The following is a 16620-nucleotide window of genomic DNA, read 5'->3' as shown; positions in this document are numbered from 1 at the left end:
GCAGCAAACAAACTGGTCCGAGCAGAACAGGCAGTAGATGTCAAGCTCAAGCTATCAAATCCATTGTCATTGGGCAATGACTAAAGCCGACGCAGTTTCATTGGTCTCATCTCGTGCACCATTAAAGGGACCCTGAAACAATTTTGACGATTTTGGACAAATGAACCGAATAGTTAGGCTAGGTCCTTCTGATCATTAAGTGACACCTTTAAGCACTTTATGCAAAGCGCATAATTTAAAATAAGGCTTTAAAAACATGCATCATTAATGATTGCAGTACCGCCGCTCCCCTAAGTTTTCAGCTGCCCTATTACAATATATGTAGCTGGCGAGCATGACATTAGTTGGGCGAACTGCCCGATTGGCTGAGTTGTGTCACGATAATTTTTCCTACTTTATGGTGAACACTGTTCACAATAGCTGGAATAGTGGTTGTCTCTATATAAAAAAAAGTTTAACAGAAAGAGAATACACAATGACAATTTATCCCTACACTTAAGCACTTCTGGCACAGAGCAAGTGTAGTTTGCTCATGTTACAATGTGCTTCATGTTGACACGAGCTGTGCGGTCAGAGTTGGTCTCGAGGTTTCTTTTCATGAGGACCATGAATTGCCCTTGTTGCTTTATAGACTGCAAACCTAGTGATTGGCGACATGTTAAGCTGTGAAATCGTGTAACTCTGAAAGGCAACAGGTGAACGGAGTGGCTGCAGTGCAACGGGCTGTCTGTATCCAATCAGCACAAGGATCTACGTGTTTGCAGCCGCCACTTCACGCCGGAGGATTCCTACCACAATAAAGTAAAACTCTCATCTCTGGCATTCCGTTACATGCAGGAGGACCAGTCGTTTTGCCAGATGGGTGGAGGTGAAAATGTGAGCGGCCTGCAGAGTGCAGCCTGCTCAACCAGACAAACACAGAGCTAAAAATTATGGGGTTTTAAGTGCCAAAACCACAATATGATTGGGGGGGCACGCCATTTGGGAGACTCCGGATTAATTTTTCTCACCCTGGGTTCACCTAAATCTAAGTACACGGATGTTTTTGCATTTCGCCCCCATCACAACACGGCCACCGTGGCCAGGATCTGATCCCGCGACCTTGTGCTTAGCACCGCAACACCAAAGCCACTAAGCAACCACAGCGGGTAGAGCTACTATAGCAGTAACCAAGTGTATATTACTTTGCTGCTGGTGTATATTTTTGGCAGCAGCATAACTGTGAAAACATTTGTCTTTTTAAATTTTTTAAATATTTCACATTTGGTTACAGTAATATTAGCTTTGAATTTGGTTGGTTAAGCTCTGCGCTATCAGGTGACTGCACCATGTAGGCCATTCAGGCCACTCACGTTTACACTAAAGCCCCTTCATCACAGCAGCAATGGTATGGAGGGACTTCAGTTTATGCCTCCGCTTATCCATCAAAATGCCTAGTTCACCTACGTTTACTGGACACGCTTGGTGCTGTGACAGAATGCTCTCAATGCACACTGCTTGGATAGCTCTCACTGGGGATCAATGGCCATGTGGCTATAAGTATACTCACTACAATATGTATACTTAAAAAGACCAAACAAATGACCATAGTACAAGCTTTCTGTAAAAGAAATGAAGTGTCTGCCATTTGGCCAGCTATAGTTGCCAGTACCTCACAAAGCACTTTCTGGTATTGAAAAATTTTATTGCGAGGCTTGACATCCCAAAACTGTACAGTATGTTATGAGGGACGCTGTAGTGGAGGGCTCTGAATTGATTTAACCACATGGCCTTCTTTAACGTTCACCAAAAGCATGGTACACAGGCATTTTTGCATTCCACCCCCATGAAGATGCAGTCACTGCAGCCTTCTGGTCTAAGTCAGCTACTGGCATCTTGTAATAAAAAGATGTGAAAAGAAAAGCGAGAAAGAGAGAGAGCAAGAAGAATGTGAGGTCCACATACCAACAACCGGGCACGCAAGATGAGAGGGACAAGGACCTTCTCGGAGGTGAACTTTTCTCGTGAGTACATGTCCATGAAAACATCTACCAGCACCTTGAGGACTGCAGGATCCCAAGTGGAGATTGTTTGGTACGATGAGGTCAGGTAGCCACTGAAGATGTGCACCAAGTACATGAGGCAGATGTATGGCGAGCTCAAGTTGTACACAATGGTCTGCTTGTTACCCCGGCCACGTAGAGCTGTGTAGGAGACATCAATAATGAATGATTGGCTTCAGACCCACCAAAAGCACGAAAAAATAGCTTTTATGGTGCCGAAATATCTCTAAAACAAAGCTCCGCTCTAATGGAACATGAACATTTTTCACACTGTGAATGTATACATACACACGTCACCTCTAAAAAATAGAAAGCAAGAGCATGTGGCCTGCACTCCACATTTGCTGCTGATGGTAACACCAACAGCCGACTAGGAAAGGCTTGACGGCTACTAGAGCCAACAATAGGCAGCCGGAAGAACTACAAATGCCAAGTCACAGATACGGTTGAGTAAAGAAAGCTCCAAGTGGCTTCTGTAGTTGCCAAGAGCATCCCTGAAGTTCACGGCAGTGGCCTCGTGACAGCATATCATACACGTGTCCCAAGTCATACACGTGTCTTCAAACTGGCTTTTCGTAAACGGGATTGCATAGATAACCATGACAGGATGCGCATCGTCCTGAAGGGAACAGCATAGCAGCTGGTACTTGCACCGGAGAGTGCCTTGAGCGCTCGTACATACTACTGCCAAACTCGCCGTTATAAGGTGCTAACATGCCTTGTCTCCGATGCTTGTGCAATATTATTAAACACACGGGAAGTCGTGCAATTTGAAGTGAACACAACCATGTAGTGGTTGTTTTATGTGTGCAATGCATAAGTGCTGCTATGTCAGCGCTAGCCAATGCATGTAAAATCCAAACTTTAGGTGAGCAACAGGTCACACTCCAATTTATTATATATACAAGGTGTCCCAGCTAACTTCAGCCAGAGGTTAAAAGTATGCTAATGCCATGTAGCTGGACAGAACCAAGGTAATGTTGTTTGCCGTCGCATGGAGATCATCAAATTTTTTCATTTTACCTAGTTACTTAGTCTGAATTAATCAACTTCTCAATTATAATCATATGAAAAGTGTCAATGAGAAAATTGTACAGCAACATAGAAAGCTCCCGATACAGCTTTCTGTTGCTCAATACGTGCTACATAAAAGTGTTTTTCCGAGCGTGAAAGAAGCCTGCGAACACACGCAAAGTGCCTCGAGTGGTCAGTCGCGTGGCAATTTTGCTTGCATTTGCGGGCTTCTTTTACGCTCGGTAAAACACTTTTATGTGGCACATATTGAGCAACAGAAAGCTTTATCAGGAGTTTTTCATGTCGCTCTACAATCTTCTCATTGACACTTTTCATCTAATTATAATATTTGAGAAGTTGATTAATCAAGAAGAATTATCTAATTAGGCAGAATGAAAAAATAATTTGAGTATCTCCAAGCGACAACAAACAACATTACCTTGGTTTTGCCCAGCTAAGTGGCATTTGTATATTTTTAAACTCTGGCTAAAATTAGCTAGAACACCCAGTGTGTATGTATGTACATGTGTGTATATATTACCAGACCAAAGACGGGACAACAAAGCAAACACAGACATCGCGCATCTTCTGTGTCGTTCTTGTCCCATTATCACATTTTTTATTTGTTTTTCATAATAACCCGTCACCAACTAGCTCAACTTTGTATCCAACCCCATTCTGACTGCAATGCCTGGATGGTAAATGCACGTTGTTTTCATTACACTTTTTTTTCTTTTTTTTTTGGCAAGCACACACCCGTTCCAGTGGGCTCCAGTCTTTCTCCTGTATGCCCATCGCTCATGTATACCCTCTTCGTTCTTCCACTGTATTTACTATGTACAATAAACTATCAAATCAAAGCAACGTGTGCCCAAAATGTTGACAAAGCTTCATGCTTTGATGCCGAGGCCAGTGGAAACAGCATCGGCATGAAGATGATGGCAGTAGCTTGTAAACACCACCATAAAGCTATAGGTCTCGTGCACTGCTGCGTCAAATCAGATACGCAGTGCAACTGCGACAAATGTTGGCAAAAGATCTGTGTTCCCTGCTTGCTGCCCCTCAGAGGTACGGGTGCCCACTACCGATGCAAACCTGTGTACGCAGTGGAAAAAAAAAGAAAAAACATCTGTCTACTGTTTACATGCATAAATGTCACAATGGCTACAATTACACCACCTGGAAGGTGGCGAAAGTGTAATTTTATTCATTTTTCTGAAAATCGCATGAGGCGCAAGGTAAACACGTCTTTCCTTCACTTCTGCTCACTCTCTCAGATATTATTAGAACATAAACGTGCCCATTGTGTACAGTTATTGTTAGTGAATGCGTAACGAATCACAACACAAGCCACTCCATGCAGGTGCACTGAGCAAAAACTGGAGTTCAGTTTGCTGTATATACTTCCGTTTAAGGCCTTATCTAACACCACAAGCTCGCTTTTAAGCTCGGCCAGTATTCACAAAAACTTGTTACGCTAGAATTTTCGTAAGAGCAAATTACAGCCGATAACTACAATGCCTAACAGTTATTAGCGATGGCGACTGGCAGACAGCAAAGAGCACTTATGAACGAAAAGATCTACGAGTTCCAGCCGGACTCGGGCAGCCTGTTCTTGGTTGGCGCTCTTTCTGCTAGCGTCAGACCCAGGCTGGAGCGCGGAACTGTGGCACGTGCAAAGCTGTAGTGCCAGCCGCGGCGTGCACCAGGCTGGCTATAAAATGTCGGTTTCTAAAATGCAAGCACTACAATACAGTGTTACAATTATAAATGAAATGAGTAGCAAGAAAACAGCATGCTCACATCTATGTGCACATCATCCTCCACGGTCTTTTTAAATGTGATTAGCACTTTTTGCCAAGGCATTTCGAGCCTATCAATCTATCTAGCCTCTTACGCCGACCCAGTGACCAAAGTTGACTACCAGCTTGGGCCACTAGTTATGTGCTCCTATTCGGGATCCAACTGTGGTCATTCTATCGTCTTCAAGCTTCGTCATCCGACTCACATCATGCTTTCGTCATGCCTTCTACAACAACCAAGTGGATCAATTCCTCTAATAGCTTGGACCACTAAGTGTGTGCTCTTGGTTGTGACGCCGATGTTCGGGATTCCAACTTTATCATCCGATTCTCGTCATGCTCTTGTCATCATGACATTGTCGTCATACAGTTATGCATTTGTTGTCATACCATTGTCATGATGCCATCATGGTCATTCCAGCTTTGTCATCTGACTCTGATCATGTTGCCATTGTCAGATTTTTCACAGCAACAGAGCGAACCAAGTTCTCTAATAGCTTAAACCACTAGGTGTGTGCTCATCGCTGTGATGCCGTCGTGGTCATTGCATCGTCGAGATTCCAGCTTCATTACGCAACTCTCCTAATTCATTGTCATTGTCATAATATTGTCATTCCGGCTTCGTCATCCGACTCTCGCCATACTGTCATCATCACACTTTTTACACTGACCGAGTGGACCAAGTTCTACAATAGCTTAGGTCATTAGGTGTGTACTCAAGGTTGTGAGGCATTAGTGGTCGTTGCAATGTCGCGATTCCAGCTTCGCCATCCCACTTTCGTAATGCTCTCGTCATCACACCAGCGTCAACAGTTGCCCTGCATTCATTGTCATACCGTCGTTGTGAAGCCATTCTGGTCATCCAATTGTCGTTATTCCAGCTTCGTCATTATATTCTTGTCACACCTTTTATGCCAAGTGGACCAAGATCTCTAATAGCTTGGGCCACTAGGTGTGTGCTTGTGATGCCATTGTGGTAGTTGGTAGTTGCAATGCCAACTTTATCGGCCGACTTTTTCCATTGCACCATCCTTGTAATTGTCACGCATTCGCTGCTGTGATGTTGTCATGACGACATCGTGGTCATTCCATTGTCCTCATTCCAGCTTCGTCATCTGGCTTTCATGATGCCGCCATTGTCCCGCCGGTCCAGTGAAGCAAGGTGTTTAAAGTTTGGGCCTCTAGGTATGTACTTGTTTTGCCATTGTAGTGGTTATATCGTCACCACTCCAGCTTTGTCACCCGATTTTCATCTTGCCGTCGTCGGCGTTGCTTCGTTATACAGCCGCTGTCAAGCCATCGCACAGTCTTCATACCATTGTTGTCATACGCTCCTCATCATTTTACCGTCGCCACGGTGTGGTTGTCATGCCATCATGCTCATGGCTGACATTGGCAAGCGTTATAGCAACATAACTAAATACCGGGGGATATAATATGAGCATATAGCTGAAGCAACAGGAGTCTGACAACGACCTCAAGAGATTAAGTACGTGTCGCCTGCAATACAGTGTGTTGCTACAGTGCTTGAAGACTAATTGCATCACCGTCGACAGTCATTGTGGGGTTCTCTCGTTTTTTTTTCTCTGTTTTTTTTTTTGTCACACGTACTTTCCGAAGTTTTCCGACATAGCGACGGTACTGTTGATTTCTTCCATCAGCGATACATGATTAGTGGAACCAAAATACTCCCTTCTGAAGTAATCAACGTTATTTTCCCTTGCGCTGGCACCGCCATACGAGCGGACGAGGCTAAAGACTAATGCACACCGAGCCCGCTCTACGAGCACTCCACTGATCCACAGTAACAACGCGAAGCTTCCGCCATAGTGAAGTAAAACGTTCAGGCAAATCGCGCTTGGTAAAACGGGGTGCAACGACAACACGACAGCATGCGGCTACAAGTGCTGCCAAGCGGAAAGAAATAAAAACACCAGTTTCATACACCATCCGACTCATAGCTGAATGAAAACTCGTGGTGCGTCACCTTTCACGGCATTGCCCATCTGGTATTTGAGGGCATGCTCGAGCACGAAGATCTCCACCGGTCTCATTGTAGCCGCTGTCAACGGTCTAAAGATTTTAGGCTTCGATCGCGGTGACAGATTGCTGAAAGGAAATCAAAACAAAAGTGTACGTGTAAATAGCTGCGTGCCTTCAGTGACAATTAACAGTAATAGTTACTCTTCAACAATTGCAGTTACTTGAGAGCAAGCAGACCCCTGCCGCACGAGAAAAGTTTGCAACAGGCGGCAACATACAGTCTTTGGATACGACAGCTATCAACATTTGGCCCTTTGGCCGCTTTGGCTTTGGCTTCACGCCATGAGATTGTTGCCGACTTGGAGGCGCCGCTCCTTTGAATTCGTCGTCTGCTACACTTCGGAAAGGGCCGGTAGCATTTTTTCACGTTACTTGAGTTTTTGGAAGACACGAAAAAACAAGAAAGAAAGGAAAAGCTACAATTACACAACAAATAAATCCTAGGCATCGCAGCGAATGCGTTTTTTTATGGTTTGGTCGGTCACGTACGCAATCAAAGGCGACGAGGGCCGCGTTGTCAAGGGCGATGTCGTTGACTTTGGTGGCGAGATGGGACGTCGTCGACCTAAACAGTAGCATGACAAAGCGAGAGAAAAATTGTATCTAAGAATCCTAGGAAGGAGAAGGTGAACAACATCAACAAAAGCAACGACCCGCGAATTTAAGACCCAAGCGAAAATAATCCTAATATTAGTAATATCTGATTCCCAGCTCCGAAAGCAATTAGTTTGATATTTTGTGATGGTTGGAATGGTTGGATGGTGATGGTTGTGATGGTTTGGAATGCCCGTTGCGACAAAGCTTCGCGTCTCTGCAAAACTTATGACCTTTAGAGAGTCAGCTCCGAGTAACATGAAGTGGGACTCGGGGACTGCAATTTCTAAAGCACTAGAAAGCAGTGGAGCTCAGGAATGTCTTGCTTTATTATTGACCATTTGCCTTAAAAGGAAACCTAGAAGACAAATTCTTCAATTATTTCTTAAGCTGAGCACTGCGGTTACCATACGTGTCTGCCCTAATTGCACCATGCGTGACGTGGACACTGCAGAGCGTCTCTAGGATTTGCTACCGAAGCTGGCTCACTGTATAACAGAGGCATCTGTGTATATAACATACACTCTCTGCTGCATCTTGCTGGAGACACTAGAAAATTTAGTTCACTCAATAACTTTCCAGCCTTCATTTTGAAAATTTCTGTATTAAATAGAAAAGCTAATTAAGCCACCTTCTCGAGCCCTTCAGCAAATTGTTAGGTGTCTTAAGGGAACAAGGTCTAAGTGGTAATGTTGCACCTCTCTCACAAAACCACCCAGAGCTTTCTGGGCACCACTGTGATGGACCTGTACAACCAGGTTCTTTTGTGGTGACCAGTTCTCTCCACTTGCAATGAAAGGCACTGTGCAGAAGCTTAATAAACTTGGCAGTTGTGTAAAATTGAAGAATAGGCGTGCTGTGCTAATGCCAAATTTTATGTGCTCGCCAGCAATTTCCGTCTGCGGCCACTTTTGCTCAACATTGAAGAACTTGTATTTGTGCTATCTTCAGAATTGATTATTTTTTCTGTGCAAGGACTATCTCAAGAATTTTCAGTCTGGTGTGTTGAAGCCATTCAGCACAAGTGCGTGTGCCTGCCGAATGGACCGCGAAGTTCTGCACTATTTTCACTTCTACATGCATGCAATGATACATATTGATATATTGCCCGCTGACACTGTTCACGCGTACAGAGCATTGCCAAGCAAAACATTTTTGCAGAGACTGAAGATATAGCCACACTGTATTTTTGTAAGTGTTGACTTCCAAGCATGTTAGTCATAGACTTTTTTTCTTTCTTATTTTATTCAGGTGGAAGAAAATTTGTATTGTATACTTTCGCAACAGTGAGGATGTAACAGTCGTTCCTTCAAGTTTGATTATTGCAAAAGACGAAGTTAGTGGCCACCCAAGAAAAGCTCAAATCAAGTGACTGCGGCAATAAAACAAGGGAAGACTTCAAAAGACTGGAAAAAATACAAGTGCTGAGTACTGCGGACATGTGGTAAGCAGTTATTGCAACACTTTAGTTCTTTATTAGCTCATTAAACATATGCATCAGGTCAAGTTATTTTGACTTTTCTAACATTGTTTTGTTAAGTTACATGCTCAAAAGCTTTGAAAAAATGAGATGGTTTAACTCAACTTTCGATTTCAATTCATAATTGCGCAACATGTGTAAGTTCTAAATATGTTGCAGGACTACATTTACCTGCGTCACCACCACGTTCTCTCCGAGCTGGATAGCCAGGTACATCCATTAGATGTGCATAATATCGTACACCTTGGACATTCAGTACGTCCATTAGACATCCAGATATATCCAGAAAATATTGTATGGATGTACTATGGATCATCGCAAATGCATCCAGAACATGTAAGTGGTAGGTTGTGGGGATGTCAGGGCTGGATATATACAACGTCTAATAGACGTCCACAACATCCTGTAGATATATTGATTACATCTAATAGATATCCACAACATCCAATAGATATTTATGATATCTAGCGGATATCCATATTAACTACACCTACATCCATTGTGCTACATATGGCTGTATCTGCAACATCTAATATACATCTACTGGATGTGCCTTGTACTATTTTTGGCCGTTTATTTTATTTGTCATGCATGCATGCACTGTGCCTCTCAATTTGTTGTCCCAGACTGCTTAACGCTACTACAGCCAGTGATTATTGGCATACGCAGCTTCCCAGACAGTCCTGGATTGTTTGGGACAACAAATCAAAGTGCCACTGTTACTAAGCGAAGAAAAACTCCGTTGTCACCACCAGTATCTTTATTGTGAAACTTCTTATTGGTATCAACCGTTTGACAGGCACGTAATGATGTACACAATATTTGCACTGAAAGACAATGGCAGACTGAGGCTGTCTCATGAAAATAAAGTGAACAGTAAAAATGCAAGATAATGCCATCTCTTGGTTTCTGAAAGGCACAATGAGCACTTAACGCACAAACAAATACAAAAATACCACATATGCATAGCAGCTAAGCATAAACATACTAAAGGATAAATGAGACATTATAAGCAACGCTTGCAAAGGAACACTTCTCAAAGCGCAGTGTTAGTTGCATTCTCTCCAGTAAAATAAAACACAAATTATAAATTACGAGACCTAATTCTCATGAACAAAAACAAAAGCAGAATTCACATATGGAAACATCAAAGCCCTAGTTGACTAGCCTTGTATTCAGCAAAAGAAAGAAAGAATAGAAACAACGCAGTGAAACATAAAGGAGAGCAACAGCTGAAGGCCCAAAAGAGCAATATATCCTATAGGAAAAACAATCTGAAAACCACCAATACGTTAGCACAATGATACAATTCGGTAAGAGAAGCAGGCAACCCCCTGCAGCAAAAGGGTGCCAAATTAGCTTCTGCATAAAGGAGAAAAATTCGGAACACAGCTGCTACATAAAAAAAATAGCCTTATCATATTGTTCTCCCTCTTAGAAATGAAGACTGTTATAATGAGGAAGCCATTTTCCTCGAATAAGTAAGCATGCAGTATGAGTACAAAAATGGTATGCTCGATAAATTATTCGAGTAGAATAGCTATACCATATTTCCATACGAGTGAGACTACAGCCAATTCGTGTGTAGATTCATGAATCATAAGGAATGTCAATGTAGTTGCAGTTAGTGGTTACCTGGTACCACAGCACACTTGGCATGCACTAGTCAACCAAATGCAGTGGTACCAGGCCACATCATGCTGCTGAGAGTGCTGAGCCACTTGTAGCAGTATCAAATCGGCCCTTTCCTTTTAAACCATCTCACTGCTTTCCGTACACTCAGCCTGACATCAGGTAACAGGATTCTATATTTGTCACATTTTTGAAAACATATAGCACTACTTAATATGCGATCAAGTGCCATGAAAGGCCAAAGCATTGATTCAGCCGATGCTGGAGGCGATCTGCTACATCTACATCTCTGTAGCGTTATCTGGATGTTGTTCGTACACTGGGCTCAACATAGCAGCAGTGGTTAATTGCATTGGCCCCCGCAGCAGTACTACCAAGGAAACATGTTGCAGTGAGTGCTCATCTTAAGGTTGCCACTTCAAAGGGAACATTATTTTTGGGCGCTGAAGATAGTGAGGTTTAGCCTTGTAGTCATTACCGTGATTACAAGTTAGACCACTACAAGTTTCAAAAGAGGAAGAAAATTTGTCAGCACTCCTAAAGGTACACGGTACGATGCTATGTGGGGCTGGAGGGCGAATCGTACTTGGAAGATCACTCTCTTGCTGGCTGACTTGAGCATCCTAAACCTGAAAAAGAGGACAGAATCTTTACAACTATGCAACCACATCGCTTATTACTTACCCCGCATTCAGATATTCACCCTTACTTGAAGCCCATGCTTGACTGTCACTATAATGACAGGTGCGAACGTGCCCGAGACACTCACTGTCTCTCCTTGGGCGCGTTCGCGTCGAGCTTTATCTCGACCGAATCAAGCATGGGCTTCAAGTTAAGGCACATTTCTGAATGAGTGGGTAAGACATACAAGGTAGCTTGCCTAAAGTAATCGGTTTTCAGGTTCTATAAATTCAGTGATTAGGTTTAAATCCCAGAGTATAAATCCATACCTATAGCATCTTTATCATGGAGGCAGATCTAAGGCATCTGCTTAAATAGTACCACTGACAATAAAATTTGTGCTTGCAAGCAGTAGAGCACAGCAAAGCTTTATATAATGTGCAAAGAGATGTACTGTTCAAGAACGCGTGAAAGTACATGGTTCGTGCCTACAAATGATACAAGCATGTAATACTGCACGCTATACACAGGAGCTATGTAAGTGTACAGAGGACCAACAAAGCGTGCAAAATATCACGTAGCTCTACAGACATCTCTTATTACAAAAGAACTCCACCGGCAGACAGAACAAAAGCAATGCGTGAACGGTGACTACCTCACAACATCGAGCACCACTATCGAAAACGTGTCCCAGAACCGCTGAAACAATCGTGCCGTCGTGCACAAAACCTGCGGACCACGAGAAGCATGTACAGTATAAGAAAGACCAGGACGAGTATGAGAAGCTGAACTGAAACAGGCGACAAAGGGAGACAAACAAGAACGTCGCTTCTCTATCGCCAGTTTCAGGTTGCAGTTCAGAGCTGTTCAAACTAGTCTTAGCTATGCACCAATGTACGGTTTGCATAGAGTCCAGTGACTCTAGGTTTGCAAAATAGTGAGCGCCATCTGGCGCACAACAAGCAAAGCTGCAGTGCTCTGTGTGCGAGAGTATGTGGATAAAGCGCCTTTCGTTTCTTGGCTTCTGTCTGGCCTCTGCCGCGGCAACCGCGTATGTTCACTGTGGCGAAAGTAATTGAAGACGCCGTCACTCCGTTCCTGTTTTCGTACCTGACATGGACCTCCGACTTGTCGAAGCGTATCATTCAAACTGATCGCATGTGGCACTATATCTGCTTACTGCCACTTTTCGCCAGGTTCATCGAGGCTCGGCACCGTTTCAAGATTACGTTAAAGAAAATATTCGGAGGCTGCTGCGGCCAGCACGTACGGGACTGATGAGAGCGACATGCACTCCTTCAACAAAGAGCGGAATGCAGGTCGTCGAAACACACTGCCGATGTGTCGCCCAGTGTCCACACTTGGTTTCGCAGACTGGCCGCGCACAGCGATCACCGCGGAAGACAGCTCGCGTTATTTGCTTTTTGCTGCCGACATAGCATAGAGAGAACTAACTCTGTGTTCATTTACCCGCGACATAATTGTCTAGACACTAAAATGCTCACGAAAATAAACGCTTTATGACTCATGGCGTTTTCATTACAAGCGCCGTCGGCTGCTGCTTCGACAACCGGGAGCAAGGCCTCCCGGCAGTAGCGTAGCTAGGTCGTCTGGCACCCGGGGCCCATAGGTCTTCTGTCACCCCCCTCCCCACGGGTGTAGTCGAGGAAGGCGAGGATATCGACAATTTCCGGGTGTCTTCAGACGTATATGACACCCCCCCCCCCCCCCACTCCCCACTGGCCACTTGCACCCGAAACTCACGGCCCCCCGCCCCCCCCCCCCCCCTCCCCCGTTGCAACGCCACTGCCTCCCGGCCCGAGCTATCGGCGGCTGCTGAACGTGATGCTCCGCTTATGAGAGTTTACCGTACTAATATGGCCCATCTACAACAAAGCAAAGTGTCACGGAGCTGTTTGCCTTATTGCGACGGCCCATTTTCGCGTATACTGTAAAACGGGAGTCTCAAACGGCGCGCCATTCTCTCGACTGTATATGCACTAACGGCCTTCGATGAAAACGGTAGGCCTTGTTCGCTGGCCGTGGGTTTCGCCGGTTACGAAGACGCTTCTGCTAGCAATTGAACGCATAGTCTTTTGCGAACTCTTTAATGCATGCATGAATATTAAGAGGCTAAATAAAATATACATTTGGATATCTGTACACCGTCGGCAGAAAAGAGCAAACCAGGCGAACTCCGTCGCATGGCGGTCGCTCCGCGCTGCCCGTCGGTGACACCAGCTGCCCTCGGATGGTGTGTTTCGGTCACTTCAGTGGCGTAGTACTGGGCGCTGATTGTCATATGAGGCGCACTTTCGACATAACTTAATAATCTTTATTATAATTACATGTCAGCGACAACTCAGTGACACCACTGCGCTTTCGCAAGCGCTGTCCGTCGTCACCCATCATGAGCTTTCCACATTCCGGCAAAATGCGGCTGCGTTAAAGGCGTCTCGAAGCTTGCAGGCCGAAATAAGCTCGCGGCGCTGGCATATGACAATTCAGTAGCCGCAAGTAGCGCGATGAGAACCGGCTCTACGAGGGGCGAGCAAGTTGTCTGTTGTGATGGCATCTCCGGCCGTCGCTTATCCATGCTGCTTTCCTCTCCGGATAGCTCTTCTAGGACGGAAACCGAAATAAACTCGTGCTCCGTTTGCCAGCGAAGCAATTTGTGCACAATACGCAACACAACTAGCCGGCCTTTTCACGAAAATACCGCGATCAAAACCACCACAAACCGGCGTCTCAAGACGCGCTGGTTGGTTGTTCGTCTTCTTCTCCTATACCTAACCATGTAGAGGAGCAAAACGTGAACAAGGCTCCTGCATTCACCTTGTTCACGTTTTGCTCATCGCCTTGAATTGCCATCTCCCGGATTCCCCGTCTTTTCTCTAACCATGTAGAGGGCGCTCGTGACAGCCGTGTTCGCGCATGCGCAACAGTATTTTTGCAAACCGTCCATTGGCTCAGACTATTCGGAGAAGAAACACCACCGATATGCCTTAAAGGGCCGCTGAAACGGTTCGGTCAAATTTTGTAGACGCGTAGGGTACAGCTAAAGTTAATCATTCGCACCACAATTTGTGTGGAACGTCTCATATTAAGAAAGCTACGGACGATTACAAGTTACCCTCCTCCATAGTCATGCATTTTCTCCTCAACTCGTTCGCCGAGTGATCGTGGCTAAGCTCCGCCTTGTTGTGACTTCGGGGTGGAGGATGAAAGACGGACTCTTTCCGCAGACGAAGAAGAAACGAAAAACTTTATACAATATTTACAGATAGTGGATGATAGTGTACAGGTAGCGATAGGAGCGCATCAGATTGACTGGGCGGCTGCAAGCGACTCTCTGTTCTCACAATGGGCCGGTTGTCCCTTAACCACTTCGGGCACACACCAAGCGTCGTCTGCTTGTGTTAAAACATGCTCCATCTTGATGAGAGCTCCGTGGTCAAAGTCGGTCTCAATCTTCTCGCGAGCACTATGATTCGACTTTGTTGCGTTGTGGACTGCAAATGTAGCGACTGGCAATATGTAAAGCTGCGACATCGTGTCCCTCTGCAAGGCAGCAGACGAGCGGACTGGCTGCAGCGCATCAGACTGCCGCTATCCGATCGGAAGACTACACCGGAAGACTACTAACGAAATAGCGTTTCGCAAATCCGGTATTAGGGTAAACGCAAGCGCAAGGGGTCATGACCTGGCCATTTGACTGTGTCGTTTCACGGGATGAGCAGAAGCGCAAACGTGAATGGTTTGCACGCTGCAGCCACCTGGTCGCACAGAGCTCAACCACACACAGTAGCAGTAACGAAATGTATTCTTCTTTGCTGCGGGTGTAAATTTTTCGCAGGAGTGTAATCGTTAACAGGTTGTTTTGTAAATGTTTGAAATGTTTCACACTTGGTTAGAGCAATATTAGCTCTTTGTTTGACTGGTTAAGCGCTGCGCCAACGGGTGGCTGGACCGTGGAGACCGATCAGGCAGCTCACGCATACGTCTACGCTTAAGCTCCTTCATCCGTTTGAGTTATGCCTCCACCGTTCCGTCGAAACACCCAGCTCGCCTGTGGTTACCGGAATACCAGACACGTTCGGCGCTGCGACAGAATGCTCGCAAGGCACGCTGCTTCGGTAGATCTCGCTTGGGGTCGACTGCCAAGCAGCTGGTGGAGAGGTTGGAGAGGCTTCGCGCGCTCGCTCCTAGAGAACCGGAAGTAGACGACACGACGTCCTATCATGACGCAAGCCAGTGAAGGCTGTTGGGCCATACTACGAGCACCACGTGGCGACCACAAGGCGACGAGAGCTCCCACTTCTCCGCGACGAATCAAGAATTCGACACGGGAGGCGACTTCAAGAAGCGCCCAGCCATCTCCGCGACGAATGAAGAATTCGACGCGGGCGAGGTCATCACCCTGCCCTGCCTGGTTCCTGCCGACGAGGGGTCGCCGAAGGGATTTAAGTGTAGTGAGAAATTGTTCTTGTGCATTCTCTTTCTGTTATTTTCTTTTTATAGAAACAAATTAACTAATATTCCAACTATTACGAACATCATTTGTTCACCATAAAGGTGGAAAAATTATCGATTACACGCCCTGGGCAGCCAATCGGATAGCTCGCCCTACTGACGTCTATTGGGCGATTTGCGTCATATGGGTAGGGGCGACTGAAAATTCCGCCGAGCAGTGTGCTGCGATCGGCAGCGATGTACATTTTTAAAACCTTATACTAAATTGCACGCTTTACGCTGGGCACTTAGATGTGTCAATTAATGATCAGAATGACCTACTCTAACGACTCAGTACGTTTGTACAAAATCGTCAAAATAGTTTCAGGAAGGCACCCTGAAATGTTTTCTGGGTGCTGTTACTGTACACCTGCCTAGCTCTGCAGAGAAGTTCAATCTGAAGTTCACCAGGCCACAGTATATAGTGTAAGCCATATCGTTATGCGTTATGTGTATATCATATTGCTAGAAACAATATTCGTATATGGGTTTGCTTCAGCATACATTGTCATTTATTCTGTGTGTGCGTAAACAATATCAGCTCATTGATTCACTTTATAATTGAATATGATACATCTCCAACGCATCGGTGATAACACAGTTGGCAGGAAAAAACATAATTCCTCTGCTTCGCTCATTGACGATTCTGTGCATTGGTAGCATAGTGAGACTGGTAAGGCACATTGTGTTAAGTGAATGTCCTGGCTAATTGCAATCGTCTAACTGTCAGCTGTGCCGGAACATATAAAATAAACAACAATGTGTTTCAACCTATGACAAAAAGTACCACGCTTGTGCTTGTTGCTAAAAAACTTTATATTTCATAACAGTCATAACAGTCATATAGTCTGATGCCATCACATTCAAGTAATGTTTTTAG

The 16620-nt window shown here is 45.0% G+C and overlaps 1 protein-coding gene and 1 long non-coding RNA gene across 7 annotated transcripts in view; both read right to left on the bottom strand.

The window, feature by feature from the left end:
* LOC126547718 (uncharacterized) overlaps positions 1-7146 on the bottom strand; it is a 43598-nt gene extending 36452 nt beyond the window's left edge. For 5 of the 6 annotated variants that reach the window (XR_011890893.1, XR_011890894.1, XM_055063354.2 and 2 more), the window contains exons 1-3: positions 7043-7146; positions 6846-6967; positions 1945-2183 (exon numbers count right to left, since the gene is read on the bottom strand). Coding sequence is in view for 4 of the 6 variants with exons in the window: in XM_055063354.2 (XP_054919329.1) it covers positions 1945-2183; positions 6846-6912 (306 nt within the window). In the remaining 2 variants the exon portion in view is untranslated. The remainder of the gene's footprint in view (positions 1-1944; positions 2184-6845; positions 6968-7042) is intronic. The other variant, XM_050195679.3, reaches the window with a different exon arrangement.
* Positions 7147-9717: 2571 nt separating this feature from the next.
* Positions 9718-12130, bottom strand: LOC140215334 (uncharacterized). The gene is made up of 2 exons (XR_011892290.1): positions 11884-12130; positions 9718-11236 (listed from the first exon to the last, which is right to left on the bottom strand). It is a non-coding gene; the product is annotated as an uncharacterized lncRNA (long non-coding RNA).
* Positions 12131-16620: the final 4490 nt, after the last annotated feature.

This window comes from Dermacentor andersoni, chromosome 1 (assembly GCF_023375885.2).
Source record: "Dermacentor andersoni chromosome 1, qqDerAnde1_hic_scaffold, whole genome shotgun sequence".
Classification (NCBI taxonomy): Eukaryota; Metazoa; Arthropoda; class Arachnida; order Ixodida; family Ixodidae; genus Dermacentor; species Dermacentor andersoni.
This window is presented reverse-complemented; position numbering and strand designations above follow the sequence as displayed.